This window comes from Aquarana catesbeiana, linkage group LG11 (genome assembly GCF_042186555.1).
Source record: "Aquarana catesbeiana isolate 2022-GZ linkage group LG11, ASM4218655v1, whole genome shotgun sequence".
In the NCBI taxonomy this organism is placed as follows: Eukaryota; Metazoa; Chordata; class Amphibia; order Anura; family Ranidae; genus Aquarana; species Aquarana catesbeiana.
In genome coordinates, this window is record NC_133334.1 from 112,572 (window position 1) to 129,858 (window position 17,287).

Consider the following 17,287-nt stretch of genomic DNA (forward strand, 5'->3'; position numbering starts at 1 on the left):
TGGGTAATAGTGACCTCTGTGAGTAATAGTGACCTCTGTGAGTAAAACTGACCTTTGTGGGTAATAGTGACCTCTGTGGGTAATAGTGACCTCTCCGGGTGAGTAATAGTGACCTCTGTGGGTAATATTGACCTCTAAGGGTAATAGTGACCTCTGCAGGTAATAGTGACCTCTGCAGGTGAGTAATAGTGACCTCTAAGGGTAATAGTGACCTCTGCAGGTGAGTAATAGTGACCTCTGTGAGTAATAGTGACCTCTGTGGGTAATAGTGACCTCTAAGGGTAATAGTGACCTCTGTGGGTAATAGTGACCTCTAAGGGTAATAGTGACCTCTGTGGGTAATAGTGACCTCTGCAGGTAATAGTGACCTCTGCGGGTAATAGTGACCTCTGTGGGTAATAGTGACCTCTGCAGGTAATAGTGACCTCTGCGGGTAATAGTGACCTCTGCAGGTAATAGTGACCTCTGTGAGTAATAGTGACCTCTGTGGGTAATAGTGACCTCTGCGGGTAATAGTGACCTCTGCAGGTAATAGTGACCTCTGTGAGTAATAGTGACTTCTGTGGGTAATAGTGACCTCTGTGGGTAATAGTGACCTCTAAGGGTAATCGTGACCTCTGTGAATAATAGTGACCTCTGTGAGTGATAGTGACCTCTTTGGGTGATAGTGACCTCTGTGGGTGATAGTGACCTCAGTGGGTAATAGTGACCTCTGTGAGTAATAGTGACCTCTGTGGGTAATAGTGACCTCTGTGGGTAATAGCGACCTCTGTGGGTGATAGTGACCTCTGTGAATAATAGTGACCTCTGCAGGTAATAGTGACCTCTGTGGGTAATAGTGACCTCTGTGGGTAATAGTGACCTCTGTGAATAATAGTGACCTCTGCAGGTAATAGTGACCTCTGTTGGTAATAGTGACCTCTGTGGGTAATAGTGACCTCTGTGGGTAATAGTGACCTCTGTGAGTAATAGTGACCTCTGTGAATAATAGTGACCTCTGCAGGTAATAGTGACCTCTGTGGGTGATAGTGACCTCTCTGAATAATAGTGACCTCTGTGGGTAATAGTGACCTCTGTGAGTAATAGTGACCTCTGTGAGTAATAGTGACCTCTAAGGGTAATAGTGACCTCTGTGAATAATAGTGACCTCTGCAGGTAATAGTGACCTCTGTTGGTAATAGTGACCTCTGTGGGTAATAGTGACCTCTGTGGGTAATAGTGACCTCTGTGAGTAATAGTGACCTCTGTGGGTAATAGTGACCTCTGTGGGTAATAGTGACCTCTGTGGGTAATAGTGACCTCTGTGAGTAATAGTGACCTCTGTGGGTGATAGTGACCTCTGTGGGTAATAGTGACCTCTGTGGGTAATAGTGACCTCTGTGGGTGATAGTGACCTCTGTGAGTAATAGTGACCTCTGTGAATAATAGTGAAAAAGGAAAGGCTGAATATTGCTCCCTAACATGAGGCACCTCCATCCCTATAATGCACAAAAACAGAAAAAGATTAGCCCATGGGACTTTATATGAGGTGTCCATGATGATCACAAGTAAATAAATAGAATAAAGTAAAAAATATATATCAAATTTATTAGAATCATTATCATACAATAGAGCTCATGCATATATATATGGCATTTCATAAGAACAGTAACATAACATAATGGTCCTTAAAACATAGCCAAAATGACATTGGTCAAAGTATAGTGAGTACAGATATACATGATACATCTCTAACCCAACGCGTTTCGCGAGCTCTCCTCGCATCATCAGGGGCTGATGTATATATCTGATGTCTGTAACAACAGGTAAAAAAATATATTCAAGTATGGGTTATGATTGGACAAAAATGCGAAGCCAGAGCTCATGATCCCATACTCACTTGTCAGGCAGTTGACTCCAGGGGCCGACCCCCGGCAGGGGCGGTCGGAAAGTATCTCCCAAGGGAGCTGAAGGGACGGAGGTCAGAGCATTGAGGACCGAGGTCAGGCGTAGGGCAGGCACGGCAAGGAAATGGAAAGGAAAAAGAGAAGGCTGGACCCAGATGTCACCCAGAAACATTGCAGAGCTTGCTCACTGGAATAGATTAAATGAGTAAAATATATGTATATATGTAAGTAGATCTACAGAAATAGAGGTATCAAGTGGTATGCTCTGGTGCAAGGGGTGCAGAGGTGTCCTAACCATCCTTGCTCTTCCTTTCTAGTATGGTTAGGACACCTCTGCACCCCTTGCACCAGAGCATACCACTTGATACCTCTATTTCTGTAGATCTACTTACATATATACATATATTTTACTCATTTAATCTATTCCAGTGAGCAAGCTCTGCAATGTTTCTGGGTGACATCTGGGTCCAGCCTTCTCTTTTTCCTTTCCATTTCCTTGCCGTGCCTGCCCTACGCCTGACCTCGGTCCTCAATGCTCTGACCTCCGTCCCTTCAGCTCCCTTGGGAGATACTTTCCGACCGCCCCTGCCGGGGGTCGGCCCCTGGAGTCAACTGCCTGACAAGTGAGTATGGGATCATGAGCTCTGGCTTCGCATTTTTGTCCAATCATAACCCATACTTGAATATATTTTTTTACCTGTTGTTACAGACATCAGATATATACATCAGCCCCTGATGATGCGAGGAGAGCTCGCGAAACGCGTTGGGTTAGAGATGTATCATGTATATCTGTACTCACTATACTTTGACCAATGTCATTTTGGCTATGTTTTAAGGACCATTATGTTATGTTACTGTTCTTATGAAATGCCATATATATATGCATGAGCTCTATTGTATGATAATGATTCTAATAAATTTGATATATATTTTTTACTTTATTCTATTTATTTACTTGTGATCATCATGGACACCTCATATAAAGTCCCATGGGCTAATCTTTTTCTGTATCTGTGAGTAATAGTGACCTCTGTGAGTAATAGTGACCTCTGTGAGTAAAAGTGACCTCTGTGGGTGATAGTGACCTCTGTGGGTAATAGTGACCTCTCCGGGTGAGTAATAGTGACCTCTGTGGGTAATAGTGACCTCTGTGGGTAATAGTGACCTCTGTGGGTAATAGTGACCTCTCCCGATGAGTAATAGTGACCTCTGTGAGTAATAGTGACCTCTGCAGGTAATAGTGACCTCTGCGGGTAATAGTGACCTCTGTGAGTAATAGTGACCTCTCCGGGTGAGTAATAGTGACCTCTGTGGGTATTAGTGACCTCTAAGGGTAATAGTTACCTCTGTGGGTAATAGTGACCTCTCCCGATGAGTAATAGTGACCTCTGTGGGTAATAGTGACCTCTAAGGGTAATAGTGACCTCTGTGGGTAATAGTGACCTCTGCAGGTAATAGTGACCTCTGCAGGTGAGTAATAGTGACCTCTGTGGGTAATAGTGACCTCTGTGGGTAATAGTGACCTTTAAGGGTAATAGTGACCTCTAAGGGTAATAGTGACCTCTAAGGGTAATAGTGACCTCTGTGAGTAATAGTGACTTCTGTGGGTAATAGTGACCTCTGTGAGTAATAGTGACCTCTGTGGGTAATAGTTACCTCTGTGGGTAATAGTGACCTCTCCCGATGAGTAATAGTGACCTCTGTGGGTAATAGTGACCTCTAAGAGTAATAGTGACCTCTGTGGGTAATAGAGACCTCTGCAGGTAATAGTGACCTCTGCAGGTGAGTAATAGTGACCTCTGTGGGTAATAGTGACCTCTGTGGGTAATAGTGACCTTTAAGGGTAATAGTGACCTCTAAGGGTAATAGTGACCTCTAAGGGTAATAGTGACCTCTGTGAGTAATAGTGACCTCTGTGGGTAATAGTGACCTCTGTGAGTAATAGTGGCCTCTAAGGGTAATAGTGACCTCTGTGAGTAATAGTGACCTCTGTGGGTAATAGTGACCTCTGTGAGTAATAGTGACCTCTAAGGGTAATAGTGACCTCTGTGAGTAATAGTGACCTCTAAGGGTAATAGTGACCTCTGTGGGTAATAGTGACCTCTGTGGGTAATAGTGAGCTCTGTGGGTAATAGTGACCTCTGTGAGTGATAGTGACCTCTGTGGGTAATAGTGACCTCTGTGAGTAATAGTGACCTCTAAGGGTAATAGTGACCTCTGTGAGTAATAGTGACCTCTGTGGGTAATAGTGAGCTCTGTGGGTAATAGTGACCTCTGTGGGTAATAGTGACCTCTGTGAGTAATAGTGACCTCTAAGGGTAATAGTGACCTCTGTGAGTGATAGTGACCTCTAAGGGTAATAGTGACCTCTGTGGGTAATAGTGACCTCTGTGAGTAATAGTGACCTCTGTGAGTAATAGTGACCTCTAAGGGTAATAGTGACCTCTGTGGGTAATAGTGACTCTGTGGGTAATAGTGACTCTGTGGGTAATAGTGACCTCTGTGAGTAATAGTGGCCTCTAAGGGTAATAGTGACCTCTAAGGGTAATAGTGACCTCTGTGGGTAATAGTGGCCTCTGTGAGTAATAGTGACCTTTTTTGGTAATAGTGACCTCTGTGGGTAATAGTGACCTCTATGGGTGATAGTGACCTCTGTGGGTAATAGTGACCTCCACTGGTAATAGTCACACAGTAGGCGGGTCTCACACTCTTCCTCTTCTCCTGTAGGTCGGATGGTGATGTTGGTACTTGGTGTCACGCCCTGGCCGAGTATGCACGCTCTTGTGCCCACGCCGGACACCCTCTCCATGGCTGGCGGGAGACGTACAGACAGTGCGGTATGTGATCTTTGTATGTAACAGAGGATATGAGATCTGATGTGTGTGTCCAATGAGCGGGCACAGAGCCCATCACCCATCTGTACATTGTGTCCAATGAGCGGGCACAAAGCCCATCACCCATCTGTACATCGTGTCCAATGAGCGGGCACAGAGCCCATCACCCATCTGTACATCGTGTCCAATGAGCGGGCACAGAGCCCATCACCCATCTGTACATTGTGTCCAATGAGCGGGCACAAAGCCCATCACCCATCTGTACATCGTGTCCAATGAGCGGGCACAAAGCCCATCACCCATCTGTACATCGTGTCCAATGAGCGGGCACAGAGCCCATCACCCATTTGTACATTGTGTCCAATGAGCGGGCACAGTGCCCATCACCCATCTGTACATCATGTCCAATGAGCGGGCACAGAGCCCATCACCCATCTGTACATCGTGTCCAATGAGCGGGCACAGAGCCCATCACCCATCTGTACATCGTGTCCAATGAGCGGGCACAGAGCCCATCACCCATCTGTACATTGTGTCCAATGAGCGGGCACAGAGCCCATCACCCATCTGTACATCGTGTCCAATGAGCGGGCACAGAGCCCATCACCCATCTGTACATCGTGTCCAATGAGCGGGCACAGAGCCCATCACCCATCTGTACATCGTGTCCAATGAGCGGGCACAGAGCCCATCACCCATCTGTACATCGTGTCCAATGAGCGGGCACAGAGCCCATCACCCATCTGTACATCGTGTCCAATGAGCGGGCACAGAGCCCATCACCCATCTGTAGATCGTGTCCAATGAGCGGGCACAGAGCCCATCACCCATCTGTAGATCGTGTCCAATGAGCGGGCACAGAGCCCATCACCCATCTGTAGATCGTGTCCAATGAGCGGGAACAGAGCCTGTAGGGATGATGTTCTTAGGGTCATAGTCAGCATTTTCTTCCTCCAGACACGGCGAGTCCTCCTCAGGAAGACACATGTAGAGGAACGTCTGAAGTCTACCAATCAACATCTAAATGATTCAGAGAAGGATCGGGAGAAAGTTCTGTGGTCAGAGGAGACCAAAATTCAGATCTTTGGCATTAACTCGACTCGCCGTGTTTGGAGGAAGAAAAATGTTGACTATGACACAAAATCTGCGGGGAATCAAATCATTATTTTCCCCACTGCATTATACATTCACATCAGTCCCTGCCCCAGGAGCTTACACTCTAAGGCCACTAACTCACATTCATACATACTCGTACTAGAGACCATTCAGACTGGAGCCAATTTACCTCCCAGCATGTCTTTGGAGTGTGGGAGAGAACCGGAGTACCCAGAGGAACCCCCCCACAGGGAGAACATACAAACTCCATGCAGGCGGTACCATGGTGATGATTTCAACCGATGACCCCAGTGCTGCCAGGCGGAAGTGCTAACCACTGTGCTGCCCAGCATGGAGAAGTAAAGAAAGAGGTGACCCTATGTGGACCATGTCGGCCTCCCACCATTGATCTGTATCAGGATATTTACTAAATGTCTCCTCTGCAGTAATCCCATGTGAGGACGATCTTGTCTACAATGAATGTATCGCCTGCTGCCCCAACTCCTGTCACCAGAGGAAGCCGTGTATAGACAGCGAGATCGCCTGCGTAGATGGCTGCTACTGCACTGAAGGTGAGTCCTTTCTACAAGACTAGGTACAGGTGTGTAGAGTCATGTATAGGTGTGTAGAGTCATGTATAGGTGTGTAGAGTCATGTATAGGTGTGTAGAGTCATGTATAGGTGTGTGGAGTCATGTATAGGTGTGTGGAGTCATGTATAGGTGTGTAGAGTCATGTATAGGTGTGTAGAGTCATGTATAGGTGTGTAGAGTCATGTATAGTTGTGTAGAGTCATGTATAGGTGTATAGAGTCATGTTTAGGTGTGTGGAGTCATGTATAGTTGTGTAGAGTCATGTATAGGTGTGTAGAGTCATGTATAGGTGTGTGGAGTCATGTATAGGTGTGTGGAGTCATGTATAGGTGTGTAGAGTCATGTATAGGTGTGTGGAGTCATGTATAGTTGTGTAGAGTCATGTATAGGTGTGTAGAGTCATGTATAGGTGTGTGGAGTCATGTATAGTTGTGTAGAGTCATGTATAGGTGTGTAGAGTCATGTATAGGTGTGTGGAGTCATGTATAGGTGTGTGGAGTCATGTATAGGTGTGTAGAGTCATGTATAGGTGTGTGGAGTCATGTATAGGTGTATGGAGTCATGTATAGGTGTGTAGAGTCATGTATAGGTGTGTGGAGTCATGTATAGGTGTGTAGAGTCATGTATAGGTGTGTAGAGTCATGTATAGGTGTGTGGAGTCATGTATAGTTGTGTAGAGTCATGTATAGGTGTGTAGAGTCATGTATAGGTGTGTGGAGTCATGTATAGGTGTGTAGAGTCATGTATAGGTGTGTAGAGTCATGTATAGGTGTGTGGAGTCATGTATAGGTGTGTAGAGTCATGTATAGGTGTGTAGAGTCATGTATAGGTGTGTAGAGTCATGTATAGGTGTGTAGAGTCATGTATAGGTGTGTGGAGTCATGTATAGTTGTGTAGAGTCATGTATAGGTGTGTAGAGTCATGTATAGGTGTGTGGAGTCATGTATAGGTGTGTAGAGTCATGTATAGGTGTGTAGAGTCATGTATAGGTGTGTGGAGTCATGTATAGGTGTATGGAGTCATGTATAGGTGTGTAGAGTCATGTATAGGTGTGTGGAGTCATGTATAGTTGTGTAGAGTCATGTATAGGTGTGTAGAGTCATGTATAGGTGTGTAGAGTCATGTATAGTTGTGTAGAGTCATGTATAGGTGTGTGGAGTCATGTATAGTTGTGTAGAGTCATGTATAGGTGTGAAGAGCCATATATAGTTGTGTGGAGTCATGTATAGGTGTGTAGAGTCATGTATAGTTGTGTAGAGTCATGTATAGGTGTGAAGAGCCATATATAGTTGTGTGGAGTCATGTATAGGTGTGTAGAGTCATGTATAGTTGTGTAGAGTCATGTATAGGCGTGTAGAGTCATGTATAGTTGTGTAGAGTCATGTATAGGTGTGTAGAGTCATGTATAGGTGTATGGAGTCATGTATAGGTGTGTAGAGTCATGTATAGGTGTGTGGAGTCATGTATAGTTGTGTAGAGTCATGTATAGGTGTGTAGAGTCATGTATAGGTGTGTAGAGTCATGTATAGTTGTGTAGAGTCATGTATAGGTGTGTGGAGTCATGTATAGTTGTGTAGAGTCATGTATAGGTGTGAAGAGCCATATATAGTTGTGTGGAGTCATGTATAGGTGTGTAGAGTCATGTATAGGTGTGTAGAGTCATGTATAGGTGTGTGGAGTCATGTATAGTTGTGTAGAGTCATGTATAGGTGTGTAGAGTCATGTATAGGTGTGTAGAGTCATGTATAGGTGTGTAGAGTCATGTATCGGAGTGGAGTGTGAGGAGACATGGATAGATAGGTTACGTGGTAAATGTATGTATCGGTGTATACAAGTGGTATGCCTTGTACAGGATACACATTGGATGGATCTGTTTTAAAGCTATGAATCTATATAGACATGGAGGTCCTATAAGTGGAGTACATGGAAGGTGTACACTACAGTATCTGACAAAAGTAAGTACACCCCTCAGTGACATTTGTGTAAATCTTTTCTTCTATCTTTTCATGTGACAACACTGAAGAAATGACACTTGTCTACAATGTGAAGTAGTGAGTGTACGGCTTGTATAACAGTGTAAATTTGCTGTCCCCTCAAAATAACTCAACACACAGCCATTAATGTCTAAACCGCTGGCAACAAAAGTCAGTACACCCCCTAAGTGAAAATGTCCACATTGGGCCCAATTAGCCATTTTCCCTCCCCGGTGTCATGTGACTCGTTAGTGTTACAAGGTCTCAGGTGTGAATGGGGAGCAGGTGTGTTAAATTTGGTGTTATCGCTCTCACTCTCTTATACTGGTCACTGGAAGTTCAACATGGCACCTCATGGCAAAGAACTCTCTGAGGATCTGAAAAAAAGAATAGTTGCTCTACATAAAGATGACCTAGGCTATAAGAAGATTGCCAAGACCCTGAAACTGATCTGCAGCACGGTGGCCAAGACCATACAGCGGTATAACAGGACAGGTTCCACTCAGAACAGGCCTCGCCATGGTCCACCAAAGAAGTTGAGGTCACGTGATCAGCGTCATATCCAGAGGTTGTCTTTGGGAAATAGACGTATGAGTGCTGCCAGCATTGCTGCAGAGGTTGTAGGGGTGGGGGGTCAGCCTGTCAGTGCTCAGACCATACGCCGCACACTGCATCAAATTGGTCTGCATGGCTGTCATCCCAGAAGGAAGCCTCTTTTAAAGATGATGCACAAGAAAGTCAGCAAACAGTTTGCTGAAGACAAGCAGACTAAGGACATGGATTACTGGAACCATGTCCTGTGGTCTGTTGAGACCAAGATAAACGTATTTGGTTCAGATGGTGACAAACGTGTGTGGGGGCAACCAGGTGAGGAGGACAAAGACAAGTGTGTCTTGTCTACAGTCAAGCATGGTGGTGGGAGTGTCATGGTCTGGGGCTGCATGAGTGCTGCCGGCACTGGGGGGCTACAGATCATTGAGGGAACCATGAATGCCAACATGTACTGTGACATACTGAAGCAGAGCATGATCCCCTCCCTTCAGAGACTGGACCGCAGGGCAGTATTCCAACATGATAACCACCCCAAACACACCTCCAAGACCACCACTGCCTTGCTAAAGAAGCTGAGGGTAAAGGTGATGGACTGGCCAAGCATGTCTCCAGACCTAAACCCTATTGATCATCTGTGGGACATCCTCAAACGGAAGGTGGAGGAGCACAAGGTCTCTAACATCCACCAGCTCTGTGATGTCATCATGGAGGAGGGGAAGAGGACTCCAGTGACAACCTGTGAAGCTCTGGTGACCTCCATGCCCAAGAGGGTTAAGGCAGTGCTGGAAAATAATGGTGACCACACAAAATATTGACACTTTGGGCCCAATTTGGAGATTTTCACTTAGGGGTGTACTGACTTTTGTTGCCAGCGGTTTAGACATTAATGGCTGTGTGTTGAGTTATTTTGAGGGGACAGTAAATTTACACTGTTATACAAGCTGTACACTCACTACTTTACATTGTAGACAAGTGTCATTTCTTCAGTGTTGTCACATGAAAAGATAGAAGAAAAGATTTACACAAATGTCACTGAGGGGTGTACTTACTTTTGTCACATACTGTATATAGTTATTATCCTGTATACAGTGTATGGGGTGTGAGATGAAAATTGAAGGTTGTGGAAGGTGTGTGTGTGTATATATATATATATATATATATACATGTTTGAGGTATGTCTCACTCTGTTTTCCTCCTGTGTACACGCAGGTTTGATCTTTGAGAACGGGACCTGTGTGCACCCCTCTGAATGTCCCTGTGACTTCCATGGCACCGTCTACCCTGCCGGCTCCATAGTCCGGGATCGCTGCAACAACTGGTCAGTCTGCGGCACTGATAGGAGATGGGTGACCCCACAGATCTTGTGATGTGTAATGTGGGCGGGGTGTAGGTGGGTGGTATGTCTGTGGGCAGGGTGTTGGCGGGCGGTATGCCAGTGGGCGGTGTTTGGGTGGTCGGGGTGTTGGTGGGCTAGATGTCTGTGGGTGGGGGTGTAGGTGGGTGGGGTGTTGGTGGGTGGAATCTTTGTGGGCGGGGTGTTGGTGGTGAGTATGTCTGTCTGTGGGCGGGGTGTAGGTGGGTGGAGCGTAGGTGGGCGGTATGTCTGTGGGCGGGGTGTTGGTGGGCAGTATGTCTGTGGGTGGGGTGTAGGTGGGCACGGTGTCTGTGGGCGGGGTGTAGGTGGGCGGAGTTTTGGTGGGCGGTATGTCTGTGGTTGGTTGTAGGTGGGCGAGGTGTTGTTGGGCACTATGTATGTGGGTGGGGTGTTGGTGGGCGGTATGTTGGTGAGCGGTGTGTGGGTGGTCGGGGTGTTGTTGGGCTAGATATCTGTGGGTGGGGGTGTAGGTGGGTGGAGTGTTGGTGGGCAGAATGTCTGTGGGCGGGGTGTAGGTGGGCAGTGTGTCTGTGGGCAGGGTGTGGGTTGGCAGGGTGTTGGTGGGCGGTATGTCGGTGGGCGGTGTGTGGGTGGTCGGGGTGTTGGTGGGCTAGATGTCTGTGGGTGGGGTGTAGGTGGGTGGGATGTTGGTGGGCAGAATGTCTGTGGGTGGGGTGTAGGTGGGCGGGGTGTTGGTGGGCAGCATGTCTGTGGGTGGGGTGTGGGTGGGCAGGGTGTTGGTGGGTGGTATGTCTGTGGGTGGGGTGTGGGTGGGCCGGGTGTTGGTGCGTGGTATGTCTGTGGGCGGGGTGTGGGTGGACGGGGTGTTGGTGGGCGGTTTGTCTGTGGGTGAGGTGTGGGTAGGCGGGGTGTTGGTGGGCAGGACGTTGGTGGGCGGTATGTCTGTGGGTGGGACGTTGGTGGGCGGTATGTCTGTGGGCGGGGTGTTGGTGGGCGGGGGGTGTAGGTGGGCAGGATGTTGGTGGGCGGTATGTCTGTGGGTGGGGTGTAGGTGGGCGGTATGTCTGTGGGCGGTGTGTCTGTGGGTGGGGTGTTGGTGGGCGGGGTGTTGGCGGGCGGTATGTCTGTGGGTGGGGTGTATCTGGGCGGGACGTTGGTGGGCGGTATGTCTGTGGGCAGGGTGTAGGTGGGCGGGACGTTGGTGGGCAGTATGTCTGTGGGTGGGGTGTGGGTGGGCAGGGTGTTGGTGGGTGGTATGTCTGTGGGTGGGGTGTGGGTGGGCCGGGTGTTGGTGCGTGGTATGTCTGTGGGCGGGGTGTGGGTGGACGGGGTGTTGGTGGGCGGTTTGTCTGTGGATGAGGTGTGGGTGGGCAGGGTGTTGGTGGGCAGGACGTTGGTGGGCGGTATGTCTGTGGGTGGGACATTGGTGGGCGGTATATCTGTGGGCGGGGTGTTGGTGGGCGGGGGGTGTAGGTGGGCAGGATGTTGGTGGGCGGTATGTCTGTGGGTGGGGTGTAGGTGGGCGGTATGTCTGTGGGCGGTGTGTCTGTGGGTGGGGTGTTGGTGGGCGGGGTGTTGGCGGGCGGTATGTCTGTGGGTGGGGTGTATCTGGGCGGGACGTTGGTGGGCGGTATGTCTGTGGGCAGGGCGTAGGTGGGCGGGACGTTGGTGGGCGGTATGTCTGTGGGTGGGGTGTAGGTGGGCGGGCGGTATGTCTGTGGGTGGGGTGTAGGTGGACGGGGTGTTGGTGGGCAGTATGTCTGTGGGTGGGGTGTAGGTGGGTGGGCGGTATGTCTGTGGGTGGGGTGTAGGTGGGCGGGACGTTGGTGGGCAGTATGTCTGTGGGTGGGGTGTAGGTGGGCGGGCGGTATGTCTGTGGGTGGGGTGCAGGTGGGCGGGACGTTGGTGGGCAGTATGTCTGTAGGTGGGGTGTAGGTGGGCGGGCGGTATGTCTGTGGGTGGGGTGTAGGTGGGCGGGGTGTTGGTGGGCGGTATGTCTGTGGGTGGGGTGTAGGTGGACGGGGTGTTGGTGGGCAGTATGTCTGTGGGTGGGGTGTAGGTGGGTGGGCGGTATGTCTGTGGGTGGGGTGTAGGTGGGCAGGGTGTTGGTGGGCGGTATGTCTGTGGGTGGGGTGTAAGTGGGCGGGACGTTGGTGGGCAGTATGTCTGTGGGTGGGGTGTAGGTGGGCGGGTGGTATGTCTGTGGGTGGGGTGTAGGTGGGCGGGGTGTTGGTGGGCGGTATGTCTGTGGGTGGGTTGTAGGTGGGCGGGACGTTGGTGGGCAGTATGTCTGTAGGTGGGGTGTAGGTGGGCGGGCGGTATGTCTGTGGGTGGGGTGTAGGTGGGCGGGACGTTGGTGGGCAGTATGTCTGTGGGTGGGGTGTAGGTGGGCGGGTGGTATGTCTGTGGGTGGGGTGTAGGTGGGCGGGTGGTATGTCTGTGGGTGGGGTGTAGGTGGGCGGGTGGTATGTCTGTGGGTGGGGTGTAGGTGGGCGGGGTGTTGGTGGGCGGTATGTCTGTGGGTGGGGTGTAGGTGGGCGGGACGTTGGTGGGCAGTATGTCTGTAGGTGGGGTGTAGGTGGGCGGGCGGTATGTCTGTGGGTGGGGTGTAGGTGGGCGGGGTGTTGGTGGGCGGTATGTATGTGGGTGGGGTGTAGGTGGGCGGGACGTTGATGGGCAGTATGTCTGTAGGTGGGGTGTAGGTGGGCGGGCGGTATGTCTGTGGGTGGGGTGTAGGTGGGCGGAACGTTGGTGGGCAGTATGTCTGTGGGTGGGGTGTAGGTGGGCAGGCGGTATGTCTGTGGGTGGGGTGTTGGTGGGCGGTATGTCTGTGGGTGGGGTGTATCTGGGCGGGACATTGGTGGGCGGGGTGTCGGGGGAATTTGTATTATTGGTGATTTCTGTAATCTATGACTAATATGTACTTGGAGAAATCGGTGCAGCTCCTGGAAATGCCAGTTCTCTGGCTGTTTTTGTCCTCATTGCTGACCCGGGACATGGAGGACAGAAGTCTGAGAGAAGTCAGATCTCCGGAGTACTCCAGTCCGGGATAGGTGACTTACATTAGTAAAGCCATTGGATCAGCATAGCTGGGAAAGTGGCATTTTCAGGAATGGCAGCCTCCATGTGAGTGCGGGAAGATAGGTGTGGTAGTCTCATCACAGAGAGCAGAGCCCAGCCTTCTATTGGCCGATCTGTGTGGACAGGAAATAGTCCCTCCTCCACCCCACTTCTATGTATGAGGGGCGGTTCCTCTGTGTGCACTCAGTCAGGATCTCAGCTCTAATTGGTCCCTCTCTTCTTCCAGCACCTGCTCAGGAGGAAGGTGGATCTGCACTGATGTGACCTGTCCCGGTGAGTGCTCCTGCTGTGTGTGTGGGGGGGAGGCCAAATTACTCAAGTCCCTGCTTTTTCATGGATAGGATAGTCTTTCCCCACCTCGTCCCCGTCTGTAATCCTAATCCATATATGTATAGGCCAGGTCCCTATAGATATGTATAGGCTGGGTCCCTATAGATGGTATAGATATGTATAAGCCGGACCCCTATAGATATGTATAGGCCGGGCCCCTATAGATATATACATGTCGGGTCCATATAGATATGTATAGGCAAGGCCCCTGTAGATATGTATAGGCCGGGCCCTTATAGATATGTATAGGCCGGGTCCCTATAGATATGTATAGGTCTGGTCCCTATAGATGGTATAGATATGTATAGGCTGGGTCCCTATAGATGGTATAGATGTGTATAGGCTGGGTCCCTAGAGATATGTATAGGGCGGGTCCCTAGAGATATGTATAGGACAGGCCCCTATAGATATGTATAGGTTGGGTCCCTATAGATGGTTTAGATATCTTTAGGCTGGGTCCCTATTGCTGGTATAGACATGTATATACTGGGTCCCTATAGATATGTATAGACTGGGTCCCTATAGATGGTATAGAAATGTATAGGCCGGGTCCCTATAGAAAGGTATAGGCCGGGTCCCCATAGATATGTGTAGGTCGGGTTCCTATATATACATACATATAATATATATATAGAGAGAGAGAAAGAGATAGATAGGTCGGTCCCTATAGATATGTATAGGTCGGGTCCCTATAGATGGTATACATATGTATAGGCCGGGTCCATATATATATGTATAGGTTGGGTCCCTATGGATATCTATAGGTCAGGTCCCTATAGATGGTATAGATATGTATAGGCCAGGTCCCTATAGATATGTATAGACTGGGTCCCTATAGATGGTATAGATATGTATAGGCCGTATCCCTATAGATATGTATAGGTTGGGTCCCTATAGATATGTATAGGCCAGGTCCCTATAGGTATGTATAGGTTGGGTCCCTATAGATATGTATAGACTGGGTCCCTATAGCTGGTATAGATATGTATATACTGGATCCCTATAGATATGTATAGGTTGGGTCCCTATAGATGGTTTAGGCCAGGTCCCTATAAATATGTATAGACTGAGTCCCTATAGATGGTATAGATATATATATAGATAGATAGGTTGGGTCCCTATAGATATATATAGGTCGGGTCCCTATAGATATGTATAGACTGGGTCCCTATAGATCAGGGGTCTTCAAACTATGGCCCTCCAGTTGTTCAGGAACTATAATTCCCATCATGCCTAGTCATGTCTGTGAATGTCAGAGTTTTACAAAGCCTCATGGGATGTGTAGTTCTGCAACAGCTGGAGGGCCGCAGTTTGAAGATCCCTGGTATAGATGGTATAGATATGTATAGCCCGGGTCCCTATAGATATGTATAGACTGGGCCCCTATAGCTGGTACAGTTATGTATATATTGGATCCCTATAGATATATATAGGTTGGGTCCCTATAGATGATATAGATATGTATAGGCGGGGTCCCTATGGATATGTATAGGTTGGGTCAGTATAGATGGCATAGATATGTATATAGGTCGGGTCTCTATAGATATGTATAGGCCGGGTTCCTATAGATATGTATAGGCCGGGTCCCTATAGATATGTATATGTTGGGTCCCTATAGATGGTATAGATATGTATAGGTCGGGTCCCTATAGATATGTATATGTCGGGTCCTTATAGATATGTATATAGGCTGGGTCCCTATAGATACGTATAGGTTGGGTCCCTATAGATGGTATAAATTTGTATATAGGTCGGGTCCCTATAGATATGTATAGGTTGGGTCCCTATAGAGGGTATAAATTTGTATATAGGTCGGTTCCCTATAGATATGTATAGGTTGGGTCCCTATAGATGGTATAAATATGTATATAGGTCGGGTTCCTATAGATATGTATAGGTTGGGTCCCTATAGATGGTATAAATATGTATATAGGTCGGGTCCCTATAGATATGTATAGGCCACAGGTCCCTATAAATATGTATAGGTTGGGTCCCTATAGATGGTATAGATATGTATAGGTCGGGTCCCTATTGATATGTATAGGTCGGGTCCAGTACTGTTAACTGTCTCTCTTTTCTCCCATGTTGTCAGCGGAATGTTCCGTCACAGGAGACTTTCACATTGTGACGTTCGATGGGCGGAAGTTCACCTTCCAGGCTCCCTGTCAGTACATCCTAACCAAGAGCCGGACATCCGGAGCATTCACCGTGTCTGTGCAGAATGCCCCCTGTGGACAGGTGAGACAAAACCAGACCAATCATCACCTACTGACCACCTACAGCACTGACCTGCCTGCTAATAGCATTGTTCAGTGGCTGAGGAGTCCCATGTGGCTCTCAGCTCCCTCTGTTGCTCAGTAGATATTTGTGGATCTGTGCTCCTCGGGCAGTGGCTAGGGCGTCCCATGTGGCTCTCAGCTCCCTCTAAAGTATATGATTCCACTGACATGTTCATTATAATTCATGGAGGTGTTTTGAATTCCTAGTCTTCCACATGTCCTGGGACTTGTTGGCATAGTGTTGCTTGGGGTCCCACACAAACTTTCTGAATATTGAATATAATTTTGGGGGGGGGGGGCAGTGAAAAGCACCAAAAATAGAACAAACATGAGTGATGTAAGGTTGCTGAACGTTGTATATGAGAGGCTGTCCCCAGCAACAAGGGAGGGAGCTGAGAGCCATTGCTTGGGAGCAGAGCATTGCTGTCATCTCTTGTACCCTCCAATGTCTGGTCATAGCTGACACAACACAGTACAGTAACCTTGTGACAGACAGGGGGCGCCCTGGAGACCCCGCCCCCCTCTGTCTCTGCAGTGGGCTCTTCCATGGACCTTCTTCTGCTCCTGTTGTCCATGGTGGCCTTTGTGTGGATTCAGCAGGATTTCCTGTGTCGGCTCTTCTCATTAGTCCTTCAGATTCCGGGGGCTTTTGCTGGGTTCAGTATTGGTCCCATTGAGGGTTTTCTCCAGATGTTGATGGAGGAGGTGATTGTGGTACACGGGTGTTGATGTGAGGACATTGGTGGCCATGGTTGGGTGTGTCTGTGGTATGGAGTGTTCAGCGTATATCACAGTGTGCGCCTCGATTGCCAGTGGGGGGAGGAGGAGGAGTCGCGGTGTGGAGAGGTTCTTGGCGGGGATGACAAAGCCTCCAGTCATGGTGCTCCTCAGACACGCTGACACTAGCAATCATCAGCTATAAGCAGCTTCACAATTTTCTGAAATTTTGCTAAAGCGCTTTCTGGACGGCAAATCAGAGGACGATCGGAGCGGCTTAACCTTATCGCGGTGTCAGGTGTCGCCATCAATGTCTTTGTACTTCCCTGAGATGAGAGGAGAGGAGAATGGAGGAATTTATTGTCTCGGGTGAAGACAGCTGCCGAACATGAAAGGGACGATTCATGGGAACAGAGCCGATTCTCTTCTAGGATTTCGCCTTTTCACAACGATAGATGAAGAAAGTGTTGTGTCCATCTCCACGCCATAGGTGAAGGTACACGGCCCACCGATCGCCCTTCCAAACCGATCGCTCTTCCCCACCCATCAACCTTCCCCAACCATCGACCACTCTTCACATGGCTCCCCCAGCATCTCACTATCATTGGAAGT

General features: G+C 48.7%; 1 protein-coding gene across 1 annotated transcript in view; it reads left to right on the plus strand.

Annotated features, from left to right (window-relative positions):
• The window catches only part of OTOG (otogelin), a 310,396-nt gene that overhangs the window by 37,511 nt on the left and 255,598 nt on the right, over positions 1-17,287 (plus strand). Inside the window, exons 9-13 of the mRNA XM_073605993.1 lie at positions 4,614-4,723; positions 6,262-6,387; positions 10,142-10,250; positions 13,576-13,622; positions 15,772-15,917. Coding sequence (XP_073462094.1) covers positions 4,614-4,723; positions 6,262-6,387; positions 10,142-10,250; positions 13,576-13,622; positions 15,772-15,917 — 538 coding nt within the window. The remainder of the gene's footprint in view (positions 1-4,613; positions 4,724-6,261; positions 6,388-10,141; positions 10,251-13,575; positions 13,623-15,771; positions 15,918-17,287) is intronic.